Source organism: Malus domestica, chromosome 01, assembly GCF_042453785.1.
Source record: "Malus domestica chromosome 01, GDT2T_hap1".
Taxonomy (NCBI): Eukaryota; Viridiplantae; Streptophyta; class Magnoliopsida; order Rosales; family Rosaceae; genus Malus; species Malus domestica.
The window spans coordinates 10,865,910-10,893,313 of NC_091661.1; the positions used below are offsets into that span (position 1 = coordinate 10,865,910).

Sequence of the window (27,404 nt, forward strand, 5' to 3'; positions counted from 1 at the left end):
TGTAATCTGGGTGCCTCGGCTTTGGTTTTGGTATCAGGTGAGCTATGCTAGGGTAAATGGCCGCGCATGTGGCATTCAAGGGCGTGTATGTCTCATACCTTGGGGTAGGGGGTATCTTGACGCGGGTTTGACCCACTGCATTGACTGCCTGGGGGCGAGCGTTATTGTGGCGATACCCTTGGTTATCGGGATAGTGTCCCTTACTCTTTTTACTGAAAGGAGAGTGGTGAGGATGGAAATCCTTCCTCTTGCCTTGAAATTGATATGTCTGTTGATTCGGTGAAGCATTATGCAAGGCATGGGGAGGTGCCACTGCTGTTTGGGAAGTTGAGGTCTTCTCATTTAGGTGAGTCTGGCTTCCACCTCCCACTTGTTGATAAAGGATGGTTGTAGGGGGTTTCTCCTGATATGTCTTTGCCTCGGCGGAGGCATGGTTATAAGCCTGCGCCATCACCTCAGAGTAAGTCTTCCAAGTATTGGCATTGATCATGTATTTAAAGAAACAATCACGTAGGCCTGCCGTGAAGGCTTTGAGGGCAGTCTTGTCATCTGCTTCGGCACACCGGGAGTATTCATGGCTGAAGCGGCCAGCATACATACGTAATGACTCGTCTGGCTTCTGGCGGATAGTGTACAAGTCATCTGCAGAGTGCAAGCGATCGGTTTGGAAAATGTGTTGGGAAACAAATAGTTTCCTCAATTCCTCAAATGAGTCTACCGTCTCAGGTGTAAGACGACAATACCAATTTAGAGCTCCACCAGAGAGGGTGGAGGGGAAGAGAAGACATCGCTCTTCGTCGGTGTGCATCCGGTATGCCATGGTGGACTCAAAGAGGTTAAGGTGCTCAATCGGGTCCTCTTTTCCAGTATAAAGTTGCAAGCCAAGCTTTTGCTTTGTCTTTGCTTGAAGGGGGGTGTTGAGGATCCTCCTTGTAAGAGGGCCAGGCCTGGGTTGGTTCCAGTCAGGTATTTCAGCCTGACGTTCAGCCTTCAACTTGTTTACTTCCTCAAGAAGTTGTAGGACAAGGGGGTCCTGAGCGGAGTTATGTGTCACTGGAGCTTTCTTTCGTAAATCTCCATCTCCTCTTGGAATTAGGAAGGTTTGATCAAGGGCATGTGATTTTTCCCTGGACTCGCTGTACTGGCTTCCAGGGTATGTCTGTCGGAACACCTCTGAGTCCCCTGTACCCTCATGTCTCTCTGGGACTTGTTGCCCCTTCCCCAAATTGGTGGCCGGCTTGGGCCGTGGCAGGGGACCGAGTCTCTCAGAAATCCTTGGGTCATTAATCTTTGAGCTTATATGGATGGAATTCTCTCGACGTTGCTTCAGGAAATCCCGACAATCGCGAAAGACGGCTTTCGATCCTTCTGCCCCTTCAGTAAAGAGGTGTCTCCCTCCACTTCTCATGGTTCGGGTCGAAGCAACTGGGTTAAGAGAAGCCTCATGTTGATTATCAAGTCGAGGGGTAATCTGTTCCCTATCAGGGATATCTATGTTGAATGCATGTGACCCTCCATGTTGGAGGGCACCCAGTTGATGGTTGACTTCCACGGGGGCAACAAGCTCGCGTGTCTGAGCTTGCCTAGCTTCGTGGAGTGTCTCGAAGAGCTTCTCATATTGCTCCTGGAGGACCTCATTCCTTATTGCTATCTTGTTGTTCTGAGCTTCCAACTCATCGACTTTAGCTTGAAGAAGAACTCGTTTTCCTTCCTTCTTTCGTTGTTTCGCACTATGTGCAAGGGGGGTGTCATTCTGTGTGCTGTGGCTTCCTTCGCTTCCCATGTTGGAGAGGGATGCCTGGTCAAAAGAAAGTGTACGAATGATAGAAACCAGCTTGACACAGCTGAAGAGAGTAGGAATAAGTGTCGTTTCCCACAGACGGCGCCAAATGTTGATGCACAAAATCAGGGAAGACTTTGGTACAACAGAAAGTGTCAGGACTTTGGGACCTTCGCTTGGTTGCTTGGTTGCTTCAGTCACTAGTAAGGATAAGTACGTAAATGAATAGAGACAGAGAAACAAACACAGGATGTACGTGGTTCACCCAGATTGGCTACGTCCACGGAGTAGAGGAGTTCTTATTGGTAGTGAAGGGCTTACACAAGTACAAAGGATCAAGCTCTCAATTTAGTGAGTTCTTGTGAATAATTTAACACAAAATGGCATTCGGCAATATTGTGGGGGAATGACCCCTATTTATAGAAAAACTTGTAGCTTTGTCACATTGACATGTGTCATGTTATGATTGGTTCTTGATGTCGACACGTGCTGCGCTCTGATTGGCTTCTAATCTTGACACGTGTCGAGTAGTGATTGGCCTCCTGGTCGGAGGGGAACTCTTCTGGGTCCTTGACAGTATAGCGTTGGCCGGTGCTCGGTAGTTTCGGGATTGGTCAAGTATGGTACAAACAAGGTCTAAACTTTGTATTCGTCAATCTGTTCGCCATCGTCGTGACTTAATGTTCATTGATCCATTCATCATCGTTCATCTTCGTCGTCATGACTTCATGTTCATTGATCCGTTCACCATTGTTCGTCTCATCGCCGTAGTCCATCCCCGTCGTCGTGACTTCGTGCTCGTTCCGTTCATTGTCATCGGTCCCCGCCTTTCACAACTCGAAGCTCGAGGTCTCTCTCCGAACTCGAAGTTTGAACGCAAATCGAATACCCTGGAAAACCCCAACTCAAAGCTTCCAAAACCTCAACCCCACCAAGAATCCTTATGTGCCCGGCCTAGTGGCTGTCGTTTCCCTTTTCAAGCCATCAGTGAGTATCTTTCTGCTTTTGTTTCATTCGATTTCCAATTTAAATTATAAATTCACAAATTTTCATCACAAGCCAAATTTAGGGGTTAGGGTTCTTCTTTGTTTCTATGAATGAATCTTCTCCGAGCATACTCTGATTAAAACAACGACAAATCAAACGAGCCAAAGGAGCAGAGTTGTCGAAGATAAAGAACCCAGGGACCCGTAGGAACCAACCCGTTTGGAAAGGGTCAGGTTAGGTCCGGTTCCATTTTCTAAAACAACAAAACCCGCCCCACCCTGTTCCATTTACAAACTGGTCAAGTCTGGTCCCTCTAATTTTAGGCCCAGCCTGGCTCGTGCCCACCCCTAATAATTCCCTTAATTTTTAATCATGGAATTAAATAAAAAGAAAATTAAATGATATAAATTAACTAGAGGCGTGGAAGATAAAAAAAGGGTTCGTGACCACCTTTTATTAATTTGTATGACCCTAGGGGAAAGCAAAGTAGACCTGACAGTTTTTTACACGACACGTAAACGACACAAAAATAACGGGTTTCGGGTCAACATGATAGCTAATCGGGTCGTTATCGAGTCACACGATAAGAACCTATTAATAACGGGTCCTTAATAGGTTTGCACGAGGGTGACACGTGGGTAATCTGTTTTGACATGTTAAGAAGAAAGTCATTTTGATGATTTTAATTTTTTAAACTACTAAAAATACTATAACATACAATAGCCATAGTGTATAAGTATATATTGTATATTAAATACGTATTACTGTATTATTATTCTACATAAATTAAAGATTTAAGTTTTATCTATTTATTTTTGTAGTATCCAATAGGCAGAGAGTGAGATTAAAAAAATAAAAACACATGATAAATAAAAATATCAAGTAATTTAAAAATACTGAACACATTTAAAAAATTATAACAATTAATTTACAAGTGCGAAAAATGTGAAAAAAATATGTAAACGCTCGTGATCGCATCCTTTACCCTTTGAGGATGGGTACATAGTTGTTTGAATTTTTAAAACCATACAAACCTGCATTAATAGTATTTTTAAGGGAGTTCAAAATAAAGAAATTCATAACATATTGGGTATGTCACGAAAATGACATGAACACGGAAAACATAACACGAATGTTAGGGCTAAATCAAAGAATGGTGACATGACCTTTTTTTTTTTTTAATCTTTGAAAAAAAAATATTTATGATGTGATATTGTAAGAGCCTTTTTGTACATATTGCTCATGAAAAATTTGTCTATAATGTAAACAATGATATAAAAGTGGATGGCCCACTTAAAGAAATGGGCACTGTCCCACCGCTTGTTTAAGCCAATAGATGTTGAAGTTGTGCAGCAAGCCTTGTGAAGCATGTCCTACTTTCACAACCTTTGACCTTAGCCGGAAACTATATGTTTTCCTATACAAAGGTCTACTAGCCCACCCGACGATGTAAGCACATTTGCTGAAACTAGTAAATATTGTATCTTATTTACTTTATATTCCACTACACACATACCGTCGATTTTGCAACATGTTATCAGCACAAAGTTCTAAACAGAGCTATCCCCGCTTAATTTTCTACTCCCAATCTACTGTTCATGGTCAACTATTATGTGCCTAGTCCTTGTTCGATTCCATTCTACCATAGTATACATCATGAAGAACCACCACCAAAGTCCCAGTCCATTTCCTTCATTTTTCTCCTGATTTCTCAAAGAACCCATCTATGATCTCTCTCATCATTAAAGTAACTCCACCACTCAACCCATTCCCCCCTAGCCTCTAAAAAACCCACTCCACCCCATCCAATTAGCTAGCCCAAAGTGGAGGCCAGTTTTTAGTCCAGCACAAAATGGACTAACCTAGAAACCAGGCCACATAACGCCAAACGATGTCAACCATGTGAAATCATTTTTTAGCGGCTGACGCGTAGGATACACGCTCATGTGGGCACACGCTCCGGACTAAAAAGAAAAAAGAAAAGAAAATGTCAGAAATTGGTAACGTTGGCCATATGTCCACTTTTGGGCTGTTGGATTTTAATATAATGATCTAGATTAATTATTTTAATAAAAATTTATAAAAATTGTTTTAAAATATAGAAAAAATAAAACTAATTTTTTAAATGTATAAATACCAAACCATCGTCCACAAAAATTGTACTTTCGGATAATGAGATGTGCCGTGACAAAATTGGTTAAAAATCATATCCGAAATTAAAAATTAATTTTTTATTATTTTATAAAAAAAAATATTTTAATAAGAATTGACTAGCCAATTTACTTTAGGGATGAAGATACACTTGGGCAATTACTATTCATTGTTGCCAACTACTATTCATTTGGGTGGATTGAATAGACGCTTGACTAGGAAGTTTTTAGGGATGAAGTTGCTCTTAGAGACCAAGCTGCCTACGGACCAATGACCAAGCTCCATGTTGAAATCTAGCCACGCCCACCTCTAATTGTGCAAAGTATGCGAGCAAGCTCCAGTTCACGTCACGTGCAAGGCCGACGACGCCGCCCTCTGCGTCACGTGGGATCGCGTCATTTACTCTGGCAACCCTCTCAGCCCCCACCACGAACGAGCACCTGTCATGCCATTTTACAATTCTGTGAACTCGGCTGCGAACTCGGTTCCCGCCATCAAATCTGCTGTCAAATTCTTTCATGATCTTTACTTCTCCGACTTGGACGGAGAAACCGAGGCGAGCATGGAGGAAGTCGAGGTTGTCCCGTGGCTACTCCCGAATCCCAAGGCTCAAGATGGCCAGTTTTTGCAGATACTATGGACCAACCATCTTTTGATGGGGAATTTGATTTTGGTATGGTTCATGGAGTGAGAAAGTGGAGAATGAAATAGTGAGAAAGTGTGGAATGGAATCTTCTTAGTAACCTATGGACCAAATAATGAGATGGCTTTGTAGCAAGAATATGTTCACGGGTAACATATGTCTGGGTGGAGGTATGGGGTGAAATAGCTTTAGGTTCATTGGAAGGATAAGTGGTTCTAGAGTGAAGCCAACGACGGTTCACGACAAAAATAATGTGAAGGAAAATATCTCATTTGTTCACCCAGCATGGATAACTCTAAGTTAGATTTAGACTTTGGTGCTCCCAAGTTGGTCAAAGTCTCCATTATCGAAGAGTTTCCATGTGCTTTGTGGACCTTTGTATCCTTCCACATCTCAACCCCTCTAGCAAGCCTAGTTAAATCACATGTCTTGGGTTATGTGAGTTTGGTGAGTGTTGAGTTTAAACGATTATGTTCGACATGACATGATATATTTCCTTCTTTGGCGTGGCATAATAATTAATTAAAACTTGTGTAAGACAATGCTTAACTACTAATTTTTTCAGATAAATACATATAATATAAAAGGGTTAGCATGAAATTGTATGACAGTAGAATGCTCGGGCTTTCAATCCTCTTGGGCCTTGCGTGAAATATTTGGGCCCTAATAATGTTATTTTTCAAGTATGCAACTAAGCCTTTCCGTGGTATAGAGGCAAGACTACAAAGGACAACAAACACACAACTTCCACCCAATTGGCTGACTTGTATATGTGAAAAATTAACTAGAATAAAACCGATTTTCACAAAAAAATTCAAATCAGAAAATTTTCTGCACGACTAGAACAGAGCAGAGTTTTCTTCTTCTTTATTTTAGAACTACATTGGACTGCTGTCGATAGAATGCTTACACATAGACAACTTTTAGCACAACATGCATTACAAAGTACTAACAACATATTAAGATTAAGTTAACAAAAGACAGAGAAATTAATTAAACATTGTACCTGCAGGATAGGGATAGAGAAAGAGGAAGAAACCGTGGATCGTAATTCACCACTGGCATGTATGCTGCAACAAGGTAGTTGGTTCTTGTTTGAATGAATGGTTGCCTTGTGATAGCTGACTGTTAGCAAAGCTCTAAAGAAAATGTACTGTATTGTGGATCAACGAAAGGCCAAACATATCCCAAACTTCTCGTCACTTGGCAGGGATGGGCAAAATACTCGCGGTTATGGGTAACTGCGGTTACCCGTCCATTTAAATTTCATGGTTATGGTTATGGGTAACCGTTTAGATAAATAAACAGTTATAAGTATAACCGTTTACCTGTGAAATTTAAATGGGTGGTTATGAGTATTAACTGCGGTTATAAATAGGTAACCGTTTATCCATTTATTTTATATATGTAATGTTGAATATTTAAAATATATATATATATATATATATATATATGTTGCTGTTTGACAGGGGATGGGAAGTTGTGTTATTAACCTAACAATCACATCTCTTCAATTTGAATTTTGCATCTTTTGATTGTTGCCGAAAAGACATGCTTCATGTTCAACAAGTGTAATCCTTCTCCTAACCATGTTCTGTATCGGAAAAAACTTAAATCAATGCTATTGACTATAGTGCATGGTTTATATAGCTAATTATAATACAATGTAGCTCATTATATATGTTATGTTAATACTTTACATTATGGGTTAAATAACCCAAGAATACTATATTCTAAACAGTTTTCGTAATCCAAGAAAACTTAGCAAATATTATATTACCTTCATTGGTAATAGTTAAAAATATCGTCCGTAAACTATTATTTCAATTATTGGAATGATATAAGGACTTAAAAAATTAAAATACGGAAATGTATGATGAATGTACCTATAAAGTGTTTAATTGTCAAAAAAAAAAAAAAATTATTACAATTTTTTTTAATTTTCAAGTTGTTAAAAAACATGTAGACGGGTGAAAAATGGGTAATGGTAAAAAAAAAAAAAAGATAAACGGGTTAAAAAAGGTAAATGGGTAAACGGGTATTAAACGGTTATGGTTAAATGGGTATGCGGTTATAAGTATGGTTAACCGTTTATAAACGGTTATGGGTATGGGTATAACTGTTTAGGCAATTACCCAACGGGTAAATTGTTATGCAGGTATGAGCATAAACGGTATAGGTAAATAACCGCGGTTACCCGCCCGCCCTAACTGTTGCCCATCCCTACCACTTGGTTCTGCGATGGCAACTATTAAAAACTTCAACAAGTCCTTCAGAGTAGACAATGCCTTTTTTCTATCAAATCTAAGTAGCTTCACTTCCACCTCTGATCTTAGTAAAAAAAGGAAAAATAGTAAGGTCGACTTAATGCACCAAATTGGTTAAAATTAGACATGAGACTACCTTTACCTCCTGACATTATGGGTTCTTAAACTTATTTGAGGTCTATTACTCGTTTTTCATTAAGATTGTTTTGATCATCCCGCTTCAAATGGAGTAGTATATCAATCAAAGTCACAATAAGCTGGAAAGAAAGCTACATGATATGGCCTATCTCTCCTTAGAAGTGAAGTCCTATTTAAGATTCTTTGTACATGAAGGAAGTGAAAAGAAATCGTAGAAGTTCCAATTTTTCGACAAGCTTTCCAAACCTATAGGTCTCTTCCTTGGACCTAGCATTGCTGCCTGGCTCATCACTTCTTCTTTTCTTGACTTTGATGATTTACCTGCAGGAGGATCATGGTTGGTTGGAGAAAAAGAATATAATTCCAAATTGAAGATTTCTTGGCTTATTTTGTATAGAAAAACAAGTACTTCTTACCTTCCTACACTAGTAGTGAAGAATTCTAGTAAGTTGTGGTTGGTTGTTGACCAATAGAAAGCATGGTAGGCTTTGGGCTGATTTCATACGCTACTTCATTATTCTTTTCTTAGTTACGATATTTAGATTTAATGAACTGATTACAAAACAAATTAAGTTACAGATTCAAGAGAAATATGAACGACAAGAGAGACCAATGCAAAAGGTACGTCATTAGAGTGAATGTTCTTTACTAATATAATGTAAAGACTTTAAGCTCCGCTTCTTCGACTGATTGTTTGCATAAGATCTTAGGATCTTTATTGCCAACTCAAACATTAACTAGACCTAGTTCCGTTTTATTAGAATTGGGAGAATAACAAAAACAATTTTTTTTTTTTACATTTTTTTTTTGTTTCTGAATCCTAAGTAACTCTCATCAACAAGCACTATTATGATGTGACCCTTTAGGGATCATTCATTGAATTTCTTAGATCCAAACAAAAATATTCTTACCATGTTTTTGTACCACAATTGTATAACACCTTAGGTATCATCTAAATTAATTAGCATTTAACTTCAAAATGTTAATCAATAAATAATAAAAAAATTTGTTAATTAAATAATGATTGTGGTATACTTTTCATTCTGCTTCTTCTTCCTTCCCCTTTCTTTTTCACGCCAATTTTTTTATTGAATTCTGTTGATTTCCCTGATTATGGTCAAGCTTTATAGAATTTACTCGTATACCACAATCACCATTGATTTCTATCTCCAGACTCATGCCCCGTAGCCCCAATCCTCATTCCCTTTCAAGTATTTCTGTCTCCAATCTTCATTGGTACTTCATGGTTGTTCATCTCGTGATTTTTTTTTCTTTTGAAAATATTTTTTTTTTGTGGTTTAAAAGAAGGATTTCATCTGATTATTTCATTAAGTAACGCTTATTAGCTTTCATGTGAATTAGGATTCAAAATCAAATTTGTCTATCGGATTAGGTTCATGCCCAATTAAGTTACTAACGACAGAGGGAGATCTTGAAGTATGCATTTTTCCTTATTTTAGTGTTGTAATTAATAAGAAAATTGAAATTAAATGATGAAGCTTGTCCAACTCATCTGCCACTTAAGATGGTAAAAAAATATGGTATAAAATTGTGGTAAGAATATCATTACTCAAAGTAATAACATCCCTTTTATATGATTTCCTAATATAGATATATTGATTTTACATTTCAGATTCTCCCCAATCCCCATCTACTTGAAAATTGTTATAATTCATTTACCATATTTACTAAATAGATATCCTTGTTATGATCCAAGTAAGGAGATGCGAATGTCTGACCTGACTTTACAAAAAAGATATTTTAAGAAAAGAGAGGCAAGATTTTTAACACAAAAGAAGCCTAAGCTTTTAGTTAGTTAAAAGAGGTGTATGGGGCGATACAACCAGCAGGGCTCCCAGCACGAAATGCTAATAAATCCATTAAAGGAAGCCTAATCAAAGAAAGCAAACAAGATGATCAGATTAAATTGATGATGGACCAAATCTTGAAAGGCGAGAGTTAAGAAAGACTTATTGCACGATCTCCCCAACTTAACCAAGCTAATAAATGTTGTGTAAGAGACTGGGAGACCGACCTTTGGGGTCGCACACATATTTAGGAACATATGCACAGGGGAAAAAAGAGAATTCAATGGAGAACTACTACTCCCCCTCCCCCCTCCCCCACCGCCACATGGATGGAAGTAGATGAACTGGAATTAATTTTAAACTCCCACATGATGAAAAAAAGTGAAAGGTCTCAAGAAGAAAACGGTTCTATTTGATGATATACAATGTTAACATCAGAAAATGGAATATTTGGGAATCTCGAGTAACTGGCGAAGCGGCTACAGGGTTGCTGCAATTCCTAGTTGAGTGAAGGTCTTTATATGTATGTTGGAGCCATGAATGGACTTTTAAGGTAACAATATTCCAATCCACTTTACTCCATTATGGGACCATAATTTTTGAAGGTCAAAGCAAAGCTGATCGAAATAACGTTACCTCAAAAGTCCAGTCATGGACTTAGCGGTTTCTAGCGGAGCTGTATCAGACATAACAACAATGCCACCATCACCTTGTTCCAGGTAATAGCGAAGTTAGAAGCGACGACGCTAGATGACCATGCTTGTCTCGCAAGACACAAGATCTGATCCAGATAAGGACATAATTAGATTCCTCATAACTCTTTGAGTTTCTACAATCTAGGAATTGACGTGCGCTGCAAGTAATCACACTCTTAAGATGACGCAATATCTAGGCCTAGATATCCTCTAGGATTCTTCTGGTTTAGAACAAGGTTTATCTCTCGATCAGTATAAATACATCCATCTAGGGTTCATCTCTGGTAACGCAATCTTAATACTCTACTTCTCTTCCCCACTGCTTGAGTCTAAAACTGCTTACTAACTTAACCGTCGAAGAGCCTTTGACATCACACCCTTTGGTCTTAAGCTTGCGCATGATTATTGTCTGTTTTTTTTTTCCAGTTTCTCGAATTTATGCCTCCATCGCCCGCGACGGTGTGCAAATTTGGTTCCAATAATTGGTGTTTTTATTGAAAGCGAACTCATATTCTTCTCGACCAAATACTCTACCCCAATAGAGATCCCCCTAAATCACGGCGCGACAAACTGGATGCTCCAACGCAGAGTGTTGACCACAAGATCAGCGAAGTTACCGCCACGGACTAGATATGGGAAGATGTGATGCATATTTGTTTGTCCTTGGAGGAACTTCAACAAGGTCCTTTAGCCAAAGAATCTCTCAACCTTATCAACTTGAAAATGCGAGTGAAAGACCTGGAAGAAGAAATTGCTGGAAATCCAAGAGGCTACAAGGCCTTCATCCTATCCTTCAATCGAAGGCATTCCCTAGAGTGAATTGCATATATGGAGAATACAAATATCTTGGAAACACTAGGAAATAAAGAAAGACGACTAGCAAGAAACCACGAATGTTGCATGGCTTTGATCAACAAATCGTTGGCCATTGACTCCAATATCTTGATTTTCTCTGATCAAGACTTAGACGACATCCATTCACCCCACGATGACGCCTTAATCGTCAAAGTACAAATTTTCAAATCCAGCGTCACTTGGGTTTTAATGGACAATGGATCGGGAGCTAACATCCTCTTCGAGATGTTGTAGGAAAGATGGGTACTTTTTATAGCATCAACAAAGGGAGAACCACCCTTCACACTTTCAATGGGGCACCAGTTCGATCATTAAGGAAGATAAAATTTGCAGTCCAGGTGGAACCCTACAACCACTTGGTGACCTTCCATGTCATGGATTGCCTAACTCCCCACAATGCCTCATTACGAACAAGAAAATGAGAGAATCATGCAAACCATAAATCTTGTTACAACATCTATGTAATTTACAACCCTTGTTCACAAGAAGCTAATTCGAATTATGTTATAGTTGCACCTCAAATCAGTTGAATATCAGAGTATGCAACGAACAAGACTAACAAAATAAGAATATTATTGATATCAAACGAGAATGCCGAAACGGCTACAAAACCCTAAGATGCTACATTGTGACCAACTTGATTCCTCAAACTAAATTACAAGCTCTATTTATAGAGCAATAAACCTAAGAAACCCTAATGCGTAAATGCCAAAAATACCCTACTACAAAATCAAAACAAATCTCTAATTAATTTCCTAAATAAACCTAATAAATTCCAACACCCCCCCCCCCGTCAAACTCATGGCGGTATACGTCATGAGGATGCCAACAAGCAGATGCGAATGCAAGACTCCAAATTCCAGTGCTAGTGCCAATGCCAATGTCAATTTCAATACACAATTCCATCGGTGCAAGTGCAAGATTCCAATGCCAGTGCTAGTGCAAGATTCCAATGCTAGTGCAAACTTTCCCAATGCCAATTGCGAACTCCTGAACAAACCTGAACAAGCAAGCAAAAAACCCAACTTTCGCAACGTTACTCAAGTAGTCACCAGTCGAAACACTCGAGCAATCGTCACAGAAGGCAACACCAAACCTCCCAATACAAGCTTCCTTAAAAACAACCAAACCACTCAAAAACAAACGACCACTATTTTCCCAATCCAACCTCAAACTTCACAACCTGACGCCATCTTCATCGGGATGGATCTCGTGCAATCGCTCATCCTCCGCCCCAGGATCAACATACTTGATTGGAGGGTTTGGAGCCCAATTACCCAAATTTCTCCCATTGCCGCTGCACCTAATATACTGCACAGAAGGTGTTGACTAAGAATTTGCAGAACGGGAAAATATCAACTAACAATCTAAAACAAACGACGAGCAAGACAAACAAATTGATACGAATCAAGGGCAGATTAAATCCCGAAGGATCAAACATGCTCTGATACCAAGTTGAATATCAGAGTACGCAACGAACAAGACTAACAAAATAAGAAATATTATTGATATCAAACAAGAATGTCGAAATGGCTACAAAACCCTAAAATATTACATTGTGAATGACTTGATTCCTCAAACTAAATTACAAGCTCTATTTATAGAGCAATAAATCTAAGAAACCCTAATGCGTAAATGCCAAAAATACCCTACCACAAAATCAAAACAAATCTCTAATTAATTTCCTAAATAAACCTAATAAATTCCAACAAAATCTTCAAATCAATATATGCAGAGTCCTAAGGTGATTAGTCAAAGAACTTTAATCATAAAGCATTCAATTGTTGTCATGAGTAAGAATTCGTCCAATAAAACTTAGTATCCATCAAATAGTCATTGAAAATCATAGTTACTCATAATAAACAAAAAAAACATAATGGAAAATCTCACAAACAAGATGAAAACTAGAGAATAGTATGGACAAACAGTTTTAAGATAAAAACATTACTCTCAGACCGTCTTAAGATAGGATATAAGTAATGTGCACATTCCCTTTTGGATTTCGACTTCTTTTAAGTTGTGACTTAGAAAACCAACAGTGCAATTTCGGCGTAAGCTTGGCTGGATAACGACCTGTACGAAACCTTTCATAACATTTTCTAGAAAATTTGAAATCATGATCTGTAAAATTTATCTGAAAGCTAATTTCCATATCTTTTTAATGGTATAAAACTTAACAGTTGGTTCCTTCGAGGATGTACAATTTATTTCGTGCAAGTTGTCTGATTTGGGCAGTCAGTTTCTACTTCCCAAAACTCGTTTCAATCACAAAATCCCTCCTTTTTCTTGTTTCTTTATTTTTACTCTTCAAACCTAAGAAAAACACAAAGCTAAGTAATAGGGAACTAAATTCACTCAAAACAAAACAAGAATCTAAAGAAAATGACATAAAAGTGTACGCAATGTTATATCACATATGCTCATACTTGAACCTATGTAGGTCGGTCCAACACTGACTATAACAAATACATAAAGCTCAATTTGATATTTTGATAACAGTGACTACAGCTTCTCAAAGGATTTTGGATTTGTGCATGACCTTTGCATTCAAAAGATGAAGCCTACAGCATCAAAATGGTGAGATATAAAACAGAGTCAAATACGATTAGGGTAAACGCTGTGATATTTACTAGGGATAGAGATAGGACAATAAAAATTAGATTTTCAATACATTTAAAGCACAATTTTAACCACTTTATATTATGGTCTAGTGATATTACTCTCCACTTATAAGTGAGAGGTTTTAGGTTCAATTCTCATGAATGACGACTTTAATACTGTGGAGCCAACATTAATCCAAAAAATAATGGGGGCGACACGTAGACTTTTGGGTAAAAAAATGAAACAACCTTCGAGGCACACCAGGATTCCCACGCGTATGTAAAAGACAATAACAGCTCAATCAAAGAAGAGTCAAGGGTGATCAATATGAAATTTATTTCATATTCCTCTCATCAATCCTTATCAATCCCTTATTGATTTTATTCAAAAGGTAGCTCCTAAAATTTCCAATTTAAACTAGGAATAATTGTCATGTTAATTGCAAGATATTATTTCACATAATATCTTGGAATTATTTACCCATTATCAACAAACACGGCCAACCACTCTCCTATAAATACCCCTCCTTATGCCACTAAAATGCTAAGCCATTTGCTACCCACAAACTCCTAAATACATTCTTTTCATAATTCTAACTTTGGCATCGGACATTCTTTAGCCAAAGCCTTCGATAGATCATGGGCGCGTGAGGCTTTGGCCTTTATCGAATGTGTTATTATTTTGCAGGTGCATTTTCGTCAAGGTAAGAGATGGGTGGAAATTTGCATCCACAAAATGGTGCTTTCATTGAGAGGTTGATTCACACGCTCAAAGAAGACTCTCGCATCCAAAGTTTCTCATTTCTCGTTCATTCGTAAACTTTTCATACGTTCTTATTCCTAGAATTTTTTAATTCTTTGAATAAACATAAGAGAAAAATACAATGGTAAAAAATTCAAAAACCACGACGAACAGAACTTCCTACGTTCAAAAATCTAGATCAAATGATGGAGATCGTGATGTAGCCGCACCACGATGATTCACGAGACTCGCCACGGCAAGAGGAGTAACCTTGCCACCATGGAGCACCACCACCATGGTAGGCATGACAATTTCCGTGGTAGTGGGGAGTGGGACAAATCTATGGCAACTAGGCCACGAAGCAACGACAGTTGCAGCCCACGGAGGAGTAACCCAGTGAGCAGCTGCAAAGCAACAAGCCCACGGGGCAACGACCCAACAAGCTATTGCAGTGCAGCCAACTCAAGACTCGTAGGCCCAAGATACCGTGCAAGCCTAAACTGCGTCGAGATGAGGAAATGCCCAGTACCCATGCTCTCCGGCGACCCAGCTCGCGCCCGCGATCCTACCCGTGCCCGTTATCCGACCTGCACTTGTGGTCTAACCCACTTTTGTGGCCCACTTAATAGCCCAAACCAGTCCAAGACTAGTTCAACCTTCCCAGCTTCAAATTTCTAGACCAACGATTAAACTAGGGGTATTTTCACCATATTTTTCAACATATTTAATCCATCCTGGTTTTGATTCACACCCAAAGTCCATCACATTTCCACCACTCAAAGAGACACATACTATTCAAGCTCTTCCACCCCAAATGGCGAATAACACTTGTCCCGACAAGTCATATAGTTGACAATCACCCTCGCGCAGCAGACGACCTTGGTGAATCAGCTTTTGCAACACACCGAGATACATTATGCCCCAAACGAGGTGTCTTGAAGTTAGATAAGGGTAGACAACGAACCTCTCCAGCAGCATCCTGGCAAGCAGGCCTTCAACCAGCCACAAACCGAGCATTCTAGCAGTGTACACTTTTGTCTGGACCCTCATGATAGCGTATACTCTCATCTTAGCACGCAGAGGAGCGTGCACTCCTGATTAAGCCTACTGACAAGCATACACTCACGGTTAGGGCCACACTCTGATGATCAACATGGACAACCTTCCAGGCGAAGTGTTCATTCATAGCTAGGCCTGTAAAGGGCATCTTTCACCCCATATCGGAGTAGGCAGCACATTGGAAGGAGAGAAGCAATCACTCAATCCAGCTCAAGTTCAACCTGTAGCTTGCGAGCAGCTTGCTCACTTGCCAAGAACGTACCACATGCACCACAATGGTAGCATAAACGAGTCGAGCATAAGAAAGAGCAACCTAGACTAACAGGTCACGACCGGGGGCAACCTAAAGCTCTACTACCCTAGCAGAAGAAAATTTAGGAAGAAGTTGGAAGGCTCCTGACCGAATGATTGCATGATTTCCAACACGACAGAGCTACTAATGAGGTGCTTCGACAATACATGACCAATATAAACAGGTCACCATTCACGGATGAGATTGAGCAGACAGATCCACCTCACAGGTTTACTATGCCTCACTCACTCCTGACAAAGGAAACTAAAATCCAGATCGACATCCCAAACACTACCGTAATACCATTATCCTTTACAGGCAAAACGATGTGCTTATATGCAAGATTTTTGCCACAACTCTACAAGGTGAGGCGCAAGACTGGTTCCACACTCTGCTGCCGCAGTCAATCTGGAGTTTCAACAAACTTTCCTTAGTCTTCACTAAGGAATATTCGTCTAGCTGCTCAATCAAAAGGATGTCCGACCATCTCTTCAGTATCATAAAATACTCTAGGGAGACAATTTGCAACTATGTCAAGAGGCTTAAAGTGGAAAAGGCCAGGATGTTTATTGCAACGAAGGCATAGCAACAACAACATTCAAAAATGGTCTTCCCACTGAGCACCATTTATTCAAAAAATTGATCATGGGCGAGGAGCTGACTCTGATAACTTCGTATGCTTTGGCAGAGAAACACACATATGGGACGAGGCCAGTAGAAACGAGTAAAAAAAGAAGTGCATGGATCGTTCCTCAACTAGAGAAGACTCAGTGCCTGAAACATTCACCAAGTTCATAGTTTCAATCAACCAAATTCTTCGTAAGCTCAAGAACGAACCTTAGTTCGAATTGCCACCACCCATGAAGGGTGATCTTATTAAGCTAGATCAGATGAAGTATTACGCATTCCATCAAAGAGAAGCTGACGAATGAAGGTCGGTGCAACGAGTATCTTGACAAGTTAGCGACATGACCTACCCAAGCAGCGGAAGACAACACTGAACCTTCATTAAAGATGATGCAGATTAATGGCATCTTTGTCAGGTCTAAGCACTTTCAGGCCACAGGTAAGAAAGAATCATCCCACTTTCATCAAGTAACAACATGATGAAATGCTTGGGAAAATCTCCCATCACCCCCTGAACCCCATTTAGGCTTATCCAAATAAGTTCGAAGTCTTCAGTAGCTCGTTGAACAAGACCTCGCAAGCCGAAGATTATCCAGTTGATATGCAGTTTCTACCTTTCAGTATAGTTGATACATTTCTTTATTCTCAATGAAGATTTAAGAAGTTATTCATAAGCCTGGCTCAACTGCTGTCTACAAGAACTACCCAAACCCTTATCTAGGTACGCTCTCTAGTGCGAGGGTAAACTTATTCCCCAACACCCATCTGGGTATGCTCTCCAGTTCGAAAGGGTAGTCTAATTCCCTAACACCCATCTGGGTAAGCTCTCTAGTGCGAAAGGGTAAACTAATTCCTCAGATATTCCCAGACACCTATCTAGGTAAGCTTTCCAGTGTGAGAGGATAAACTAATTTTTTGACACCCATCTAGGTGTACTCTTTAATGGAATGGGAGAAACTGCCCATGTATTTCACACTACCACTCATTTTGATGTGATTAGTTAACAATTTTCATATTCCACAAATCTTTATCATGTTGTGATGCAGGCCACACAGCTTAAAGGAACAAATACTCAAAGACCAGCTAAGCAGTAAATGGTCAGGGGACAACAGTCGACGATGAACTTAACAGCTCGACGACATGAAGCCAAAACTCACGGCCATAGTGACTTTATAAGATTGTTAGCTTTTTTTAAATCGGCGTGCCCAATCAACAGTTCTATCGCTAAAAGTTTTGCAAGACACTTCAAGCAAGTAAAGTTTCAAGAAAAATGAAGTTGAAGTAAAGTGAAGAAAGCAGTTTATTAAATTTCTACCAAATTGATAAACTTATAAGAAGGTCACCAAAATCTGATACAAGCTAAATAGAGTAGACTACTCATTTAGCAACTTGAATGACCTTGGGCTCGCCAGCAACCATCATGCCCTCAGCAACTACTTTGTACTCAGTAGTTTGCTTATCTAACACTTCATCTTTAGCAGCTCCGATCTTGGCATCTCTTTCCTCGATTGCTCTATCTATGGTAGCTGAGAAATCAAACTTAAACAATTTCTTTCTTCTAGGCAAGTAGTACATACGTGGCAGCAACAGAAGAAGCGGGATTTGATGCCTCTTTAATTATCGAATCCACTTTTCTAAGTGATGGACAATGGCGAGTCTTTTAGAAGCCAATCTAAACTTAGCCACAACTTGATATTTCACTCTATCTTCGGACCCGGAAGCTAGAAACATCTCGATGTCAAGCTTCCGGAGGCAGCTGAAGGATTTCTTGTCAACTGAAAGTCCAGTAAGCAAGCTAACATACCAACTTTGCGCCTCAGCGCCTTAAGTTGCGACCTCAACCGCGCAGCTGCCCTTGGCTCCAGCCAAGCCAAGCAGCCGAAGCTGTGGTCCCTGCCGACATGCCGTACTACCCTGACGGCTGCCCCGCGACAGCACTACCCAAGAAGAAGACAAAGAAAATTAAATTTTCTTACCTTGGTGCAGCGTGGAGAAGACAAAGAAATCAACGAAAAACAGTTCTTTAGACGGGCATGCGAAGAAGAATGCTAGGGGAAGGGGAAGAAATATCCTTAACTTTCTCTCTTTCTTGTAGGGATGAATAATTGCCTTCCGAAGTTGATTTAATCCCATACTTGGTAAACTTAAATAGGCTTTAGTGGCGATTTATTTCCCTTTCCTAGAAGAATCTAATTCCAAGTTGTTGATGCACAAAACCGGAGGGATCTTGGAACAACGTAAATCCGACCGTGAATCTGCAAGAAAGTAAAGAACACAAGATGTATCGTGGTTCACCCCAATGTTTGGGCTACGTCCATACTGATATTGTATTTCTCTGTTTGTTAGAGGATGAAAGGGTGAGAGCCTCTGAGGGTGAGAGTCAGGCTTGAGGTTTGTGAAGGTGAAGAGGCTCTTTTATAGAATAAGGGCTCCTCACTTATTACATAATTACATTTGAGTCCCTCGAGTATTTATACGAGGTCTAAATACAGAGGCCCTAAGTATGGTACAAACAGTAGTCCCTCAAGTCTTCAGTCAAGAGAGTCTTTTGGCTAGAGACTTGAAATTCAGTCCATATGTGGGCCGAAGTAACTAGATGTCGTCTAGAACTGATACTCTATATGAGGTGGTGCCCAATCTGAAATGATGCTCAACTAGAAGTAGCACATATTGCGAGGCTGCTCGGTTTGTGGCTTATGTTGCCTTGGTTGGCTCGGCTTGTGGCGTTGAAGGTGAGGGAGTCCCTTTTATAGAATAAGGGCTTGCTCCTCAATACATGAATGATGGGCTAGAGTTGATGCTCACGGCGAAGCGGTTGCTCAGCAGGTGGCGATACTCTCTAATGATGGTGATGGAGTCCCTTTTATAGAATAAGGGCTCGCTCCTCAATACATAAGTGATGGGCTAAGCGTCTCTTTCTAATGAAGATGAGGGAGTCCCTTTTATAAAATAAGGGTACGCTTCTCAATACGTGAATAACGTGCGCTCTTTTAATGAAAGTGAGGGAGTCCCTTTTATAAAATAAGGGTTCGCTCATTGATGCATAAGTGATGGGCTAGAGTTGATGCTCTCTAATGATGGTGAGGGAGTCCCTTTTATAGAATAAGGGCTCGCTCCTCAATACATGAATGATGGGTTAGGAGTGATGCTCGTGACAAGGCGGTTGCTCAACTGGCGGCGATGCTCTCTAATGAAAGTGAGGGAGTCCCTTTTATAGAATAAGGGCTCGCTCCTCAGTACATAAATAATGGGCTAAGTCCCCCAAGTATTTTTCATGAGGCCCAGTTGAGACCCAATATATGGTATATAATGTAGTCCCCCAAGTTTTCGGTCAATAGAGTCTGTTGGCTGGAGACTTCAAATTGAATCCATGTATAGGCCGAAGTGACGGCTGTTCAGAGGTGGTATTTGTATACCCTGCACTGACGCTTTGTAGGTGAAGCTTTGCAAGTGAAGCTTTTAAAGCTGGAGTTTTGTAAATGAAGCTTTTTAAGCTGGAGCTCTCGAAGCTGGAGCTCTGTAAATGGAGCTTTCGAAGCTGATTGACATGAGTAATGCTCATGAATGTTTATGTTGATTGACATGAGTAATGCTCATGGATGTTAACATGAGTGATGCTCATGAATGTTGACATGAGTGATGCTTATGAATGTTGACATGAATGATGGTCATGAATGTTTATGTATGATTGACATGAGTGATGCTCATAAATGTTTATGTATGATTGACATGAGCGATGCTCATGTATAATTTTGGAGTACTGGACGTACTTTTGATCACCTGGTTGGTGATAATAGCGGTAGGCTGCCGAATAATTTTTTGTAGTATTGGACGTACTTTTGATCACCTGGTTGGTGATAATAGAGGGCCTGGTTCTTTTAGGCATATGGGCCTTTGCCCTCCACATAACATTCCAGCCCATTATTTTGGGCTTGCTTTTTTTTTTCTTTTTTTTTATTACCCTCTGATGGGGTTTATACAGATGTATCCGAGATAAGAAAAATAAATCACATCATTCAAAAACAAGAAAAGTAAATCACATCATTATGGTGGGGTGTTTATTCATTGCTTTGGTAGTATGGGTGTTTATTCTTTGCTTTTGCATGTGGGTGGTCGATGGCACGCCCTCTTCTGTGAGATCCAGAACACATTTCTGTGTTTACCCCACCATCAAACATTACTTTTTTTTTTAATTTCTTCTTTTATTCATGTCACTTCTCCTTTCTACTTATTTCTTCCCTTTTTCTTTTTTCTGAAATATTCTCTCAACAACTAGTACAGCCCACGTTTAGCCCATCCTCCTTTTTCTTTTTCTAACCTCATAATTGATTCTAACCTTTCAATTCTTCTTCGATGGATTGTTGTCAGAGATGATGACGGCACTAAGGATGTAGAACACAGCCTTATTAACTTGCAAGGGCTGCAATGGCAATGGCAAGGGAAGCTTACGAAATCTGACCGACATACTCTGATCTGATGATCTTTCATCATCTACCCTGTTCACATTTCCTCTAGAAACACCAGAATCATTAATCATCTGACCTCCAGATTGTGGCAAAGCACCTAAATTCGCCACCATTAACAGCGGAGCAGCAACAACAGCAGCATAACTAGCACTTATTTGAGCAAACTGCTCCTTAATCCCAACACCCCTGTTACCACCCTGCATCAATCTTGCCCTATTTTCGTCTATTCGAACCCGAATCGGAGGCAAATTCGACAAGCAAGGCGACGAAGTAGAAGACTCGCATGACGAAGTACTGTTCTCAACAAATGGGGAGTCTTGATTAATCGAATGAACATCATGGACAACCATATTATCAACATTTTTCATCACGACGTTGTTGCCTTGTTTGTTGTTGTCTCCGAAGAAGTCGCATTGCGCCTCAAAATCATTGTAAGAATTCTCACTCCTCGTTAGTAAGTAATCCATAGTGGCAGAATCTGATAGGTTTCTTGGAAGACCCGACCCGTTCAGCGCGTCGACGAACTAAGACTTTCGACGCCTTTGCGTCGTTGAGCAGAACACCCATCGACGCGGTGGTTTCGGGTTTCATGAAGAAGAGGAACAGTCGGAGGCGGGAGGGTTTGTGGGGGGAGGTGGAGGCGGTGCGATCATATTCTTCGACCATGTTGTCAAGATCTTCATTGGTGGTGATGGAGGCAAGCTTAAAACTGGGAGAAGATGCACTTGATTTCCATCTTTTGCACATCGAAGTAAGGCGGAAGAAGGCATATGTTGGTAGTCTCGACAGCACCCTTTCGAGAAGGTCTTAACCTATCCCCGCCATGCCCATTCGCAGTGTTAACACTAGTAGACAGTGCGCCACCTGTCTAACTCCCCGACTTCATCGTTTCGACCCTCGTCCCCATCGCTGCTTCCACAGCATAATTGGGCATTGTCCATGAGTGCAGCGGCATTGGCGTTGTTCTGCCGGTTGTCGTCGTCCTTGGCCTGGTGAGCCAGGACCTGCTCGAGGTTGGTGCAGAGGGCATTGACAGTGGCTTCGTTGGTCTGAGCTAGGTTGTGCCATATTTGGTTCTCTACGCACAACGACTTAACCAGCGCCCAATTCAGCTTCCCCATTTTTTCAATCTCTTCCTCTTTAGCCCTCAGCCGCTTTGCCATCCCGACCTCAATCGCCTCCATTATTCGCCGTGCCTGCCGCTTCTTCTTCTCCTTGACATCCAATCTTACCTTCTCCATGTGTTGGGAAATGAGACGGTCGACGTCGAACTGCTGCTGCTACACGTGCAGAGAGATGTCCTTGCCGAGAAAAGAGAAAGGGTCGCAGTTTTTGTAGTTGGTTAACGGCGAAGCCGGGTACGAAGAAGACAAGAATAAAGTTGTCCTCATGGGGGACATTCTGGAAGGAATTCGAGGGCGGAAGAGAATGCCTCGAATTCAAGGTCGGCATAAATGGTGGTTTCCCACAAATATAAGGGAAGATATTGAGATGCCGGGCTTCAACAACCATGATTTTAATGGTGAAAAAGGAAGTAGGAGAAAGCAGAGGAAATAGAGGAAACGTTTTCTTTGGGTTTGCAAATTGGTTTCTGTGTGCGACTGACTAAGAGAGGAGAGAGAGATGGGACTGGTTTCTTGGGTTTTTGTGATTTTGCAGATTCACGGCGGAGGTGAAAAAATGAAAGAGAACCGACATAGTTTTTTGTGTCGATTCCCATAGACGGCGCCAAATGTTGATGTACAAAACCGAAGGGGTCTTGAAACAACGTAAATCCGACCGTGAATCTGCAAGAAAGTAAAGAACACAAGATGTATCGTGGTTCACCCCAATGTTTAGGCTACGTCCACACTGATATTGTATTTCTCTGTTTGTGAGAGGATGAGAGGGTGAGAGCCTCTGAGGGTGAGAGTCAGGCTTGAGGTTTGTGAGGGTGAGGAGGCCTTTTTATAGAATAAGGGCTCTTCACTTATTACATATTTGCCCCTCCATTTATTACATAATTACACTTGAGTCCCCCTAGTATTTATACGAGGTCTAAATACGGAGGCCCTAAGTATGGTACAAACACAAGTCAAAGTGGGAGTCTGAATGAATTTAGGAAACGATCTTATGTTTCCCTAAGCAGTTGGAGATCTCTACGCTTACTGCCATTTCCTACGACCAGCCCAACATGTGAAAGGGCATTTGTAGAGCCAAAAATAATCCAAAAAATCATGAAGGCGACACATGGACTTTCGGGTTAAAAAGACAAGACTACCCTTGAGGCGCATGCAATGGACAATAACGACTCAATCAAAGAAGTGTCCAAGGTGATCAATGTGGAATTTATTTCATATTCTTCTCATCACTCCTCATCAATCCGTTATTGATGTTATTCAAAAGGTAACTCCCAAAACTTCCTAATTAAATTAAGAATAATTGCCATGTTAATTGCAAGATATTATTTCACATAATATCTTACAATTATTCACCTATTATCACCAAATATGGCCGGCCAGTCTCCACGCAAAGGGTCGGCCACTCTCCTATAATTACCCATCTTATCCTAATAAAATGCTAAGCTATTTGCTACCCATAAACTCCTAAATACAGTCTCTTCAAAATTCTAACTTTGGCATCAAAGATTCTTCGGCTAAAGCCCCTTCCATACATCATGGGCGCGAGGCCTTTGGTCTTAATCGAAAATGTTACTATTTTGCAGGTGCATTTTCATCAAGGCAAGATATGGCGGAAATTTACATCCATAGATACTAAATTATTATGGCTGAACTAGTGTTTCACTTACCACAACTTCTTCTTTTCTTAATATCACTGTTCTAAAAATCCCCACCTAGCGCCGCCTAGGCGCTAGGTGGCTAGCCACCGCCCAGATTAATGGCTAGGTGTTTAGAAATTAAGAAATGGTGCCTAGACATGCTAAGGCGCCCGCCTAGACCCACTAGACACCTACCTAGGTTGTAACTCACTTAGATAGAAAATAGATAACTTTCCTTTTGCATTTTATTATTTCCAATAAATTGTAAGAGACTTATTGAACATTTAAATAAACACATATTATATGTTTGCTCCCCATGTTTTCATTATGTTCCAATACTTCATAATATATATGTCATTCTATTTTCTAGTTTATGATGAAATTATACATATTTTAAGTATAAACAAACACATATTTACACGAAATACAATAGATTTACTTAAATCCGTCTAGTACGCCGCCCGACTAGTGCCTAGCGTCTTTTAGAACCTTTGTGACAACCCGTCCCAAAATTTATTATTTTATAAATCTTAAAATGTGAAATTTACGAGAATACACTAGAGGCGAGGGTATTGATTTTCGTTGATCGTTAGTTCATGATGCTTATGAACTATTACCTTACCGTATTCCAAAAGTACGTTGGTAAGGATTGTTATTTATTATCTTATTCATTTCTTATTATTATATTTTTTTTATGTAAAGGGATGTGGGAGAAAATAGAAGAAGAAGATGGAGGAAGGGGGATGGCTGTCGAATGGCAACGAAAGAGAGGGAGAGGAAGGAGATGGGCACTGCCCAATAAGAACTGAGGAGAGAGGGAGAGTGACGAATGAGAGAGAAGAACCAGGAAGGAAAGGAGGGAAGAAGAAAATGAGGGAACCCAAAACGGGTCTTTCTTGACCCTTGTGACTCGGCCGACGACAACCATAGAAACAGATGGCTTCCCGGCCAAATTTCGATTGACGGTTGACTCTTAGTCAATGGGTCTCAAATTATTCTTAAATGTCCATGAGGATATGTTTTATGTAAATTATGTGCTCTATCGGTAAGAACTTTGAGACGTGATTTGATAATTGGCCGCAGGCGACGATAGTTCGTGATGTCTCGATGTTCGTGCGAGGGAGTCGTAGTGCGAACCTAAGGTGAGTAGGTCTTTTCTCTTCTATCATATATATACGTAGATAAGATTGACATCTCCATAAACGTTTATAAATTGATTATTTCATATAACTAGTGTGAATGCTTTGAAGTACTAGTATGAACTACGGATGACTTGATCCCTGTTTAGGGTACATAGGCAGTCCTACAAGTCGTTAGATGCAACCATACAATAGTTGAGACAATAGCCTTGTTTAAGGCATTAAACAGTGTGAAAGACATTGGTGGAAAATATGAGATTTAACCTTATGATTTGGTGGTTAAATATTGGTCATAAATCAATGTGTAAAGAATCAAGAATTTGAAGTAAGGAAGTGTAAGTAATGATAATTAATTAAACTAGTGTCTAGTTGGGCTTGTCACCGATAATTATTCCCAAAAATAAATAATTTGGAAGTAAGGCGTTATAGTTCATGCATTTTTATGCCACATTATATATATATATATATATATATAATTGGAAATGCAATAACGTTGTTGAGCATCAGATTTCATCGTGGTTTATCTATATGTATATTACCTGCACACAATTATTATAAACACTTTGAAATGCAAAGGTGAACGTAGGACACCCAAGTAAGTTCAAGTGAGTTTATGGTATTAGTTGAAATGATGGGGTTATGGTATGACTACATGTATGTTTATGCAACTCCAACCTTGTCGTGTAGGTTGCAATGATAGGCAATTCTGACACTGTCATACAGGTTTCCCATGAATCGTATATGTGACAATAGATACAGTTAGAGCTCATAAACCTGCACCCCGGTGTTAGTGCTCCAACCCGTGGCTAGGGCACAGTCTTTCACGTAATGTTCACCTCTCACACCTTACGCTCACCTTGGATACAAGGTAGGTGCACAGTCCCGTCGTACAGACCACTATAGGTGGTTCCGACTCGTAGGTGACCCGCGATTATTCGCACAGTCTTCACATGATCGTAGCACTTAAGTGTATTTATTTACACCCAGTCCTGTCGTACAGACCATTTTAGGTGGTTCCGACTTGTGTGTAGGTATACTTATTGAGCTATGGATAAGTCGTACATGTCACTAGAGGTGACTCTGACTTATGAGCTAGCATATATGATGAAATTTGTGATGAGCTAGCATATATGATGAGATATATGATGAGCTAGCATATATGATGAGATATGCGAGGAGCTATCATATATGATGAGATATGCGAGGAGCTATCATATATGATGACATATGTGATGAGCTACCATATACGATGAGATATGTGATGAGCTAGCATATGTGATGAGACATGTGATGAGCTAGCATATATGATGAGATATGTGAGGAGCTAGCATATATGATGACATATGTGATGAGTTAGGATATATGATGAAATATGTAATGAGCTAGCATATGTGAGGAGCTAGCATGTATGATGACATATGTGATGAGCTAGCATATATGATGAAATATGTGATGAGCTTGCATATATGATGAGATATGTGATGAGCTAGCATATATGATGAGATATGTGATGAGCTAGCATATATGATGAGATATGTGAGGAGCTAGAATATATGATGAGATATGTGAGGAGCTAGCATATATGCTGAGATATGTGAGGAGCTAGCATATATGATGAGATATGTGATGAGCTAGCATATATGATGAGATATGTGATGAGCTAGCATATATGATGAGATATGTGATGAGCTAGCATATATGATGAGATATGTGAGGAGCTAGCATATATGATGTGATATGTGATGAGCTAGCATATATGATGAGATGTGTGACGAGCTAGCATATATGATGAGATGTGTGACGAGCTAGTATATATGATGAGATATGTGAGGAGCTAGCATATATGATGTGATATGTGACGAGCTAGCATATATGATTAGATATGTGACAAGCTAGCATATATGATGAGATGTGTGATGAGCTAGCATATATGATGTGATATGTGACGAGCTAGCATATAGGATGAAATATATGATGAGCTAGCATATATGATGAGATATGTGATGAGCAAGCATATGTGATGAGATATGGATAAATCGTACATGTCACTATAGGTGACTTCGACTTATGAGCTAGCCTTGATTGATGAGATATGGATCAGTCATACAGTTCACGTGAGGTGACTTCGGCTAGCATGTTGATGAGCTGTTAATTCAACCGTACAGGCCACTATAGGTGGATCCGGCTAATATGCCATTTCATATTGATTTATTTCACCTGAGTAGTTGTTCTTATTGAGATATTTGACACTGTATAATTGTGAGACTATTATTTTGGTTATGGTATTGATTTATTGTCATGCTTGTTATTTCCGGAAAATTATACAAGTATTACGGTGAGGGCTACTGCCTTTGGTAGTTGGAATTGGTTTGAAAAGTTTTGTTTCACTCACTCATA

The 27,404-nt window shown here is 40.0% G+C and overlaps 1 protein-coding gene across 1 annotated transcript; it reads right to left on the bottom strand.

The window, feature by feature from the left end:
• Positions 1-21,955: 21,955 nt before the first annotated feature.
• LOC103408175 (probable BOI-related E3 ubiquitin-protein ligase 2) lies at positions 21,956-22,351 on the bottom strand. Its single transcript, XM_008347040.2, has one exon. The coding sequence runs from the start codon at positions 22,349-22,351 to the stop codon at positions 21,956-21,958; it is 396 nt and encodes a 131-aa protein (XP_008345262.2).
• Between the last annotated feature and the right edge of the window lie 5,053 nt (positions 22,352-27,404).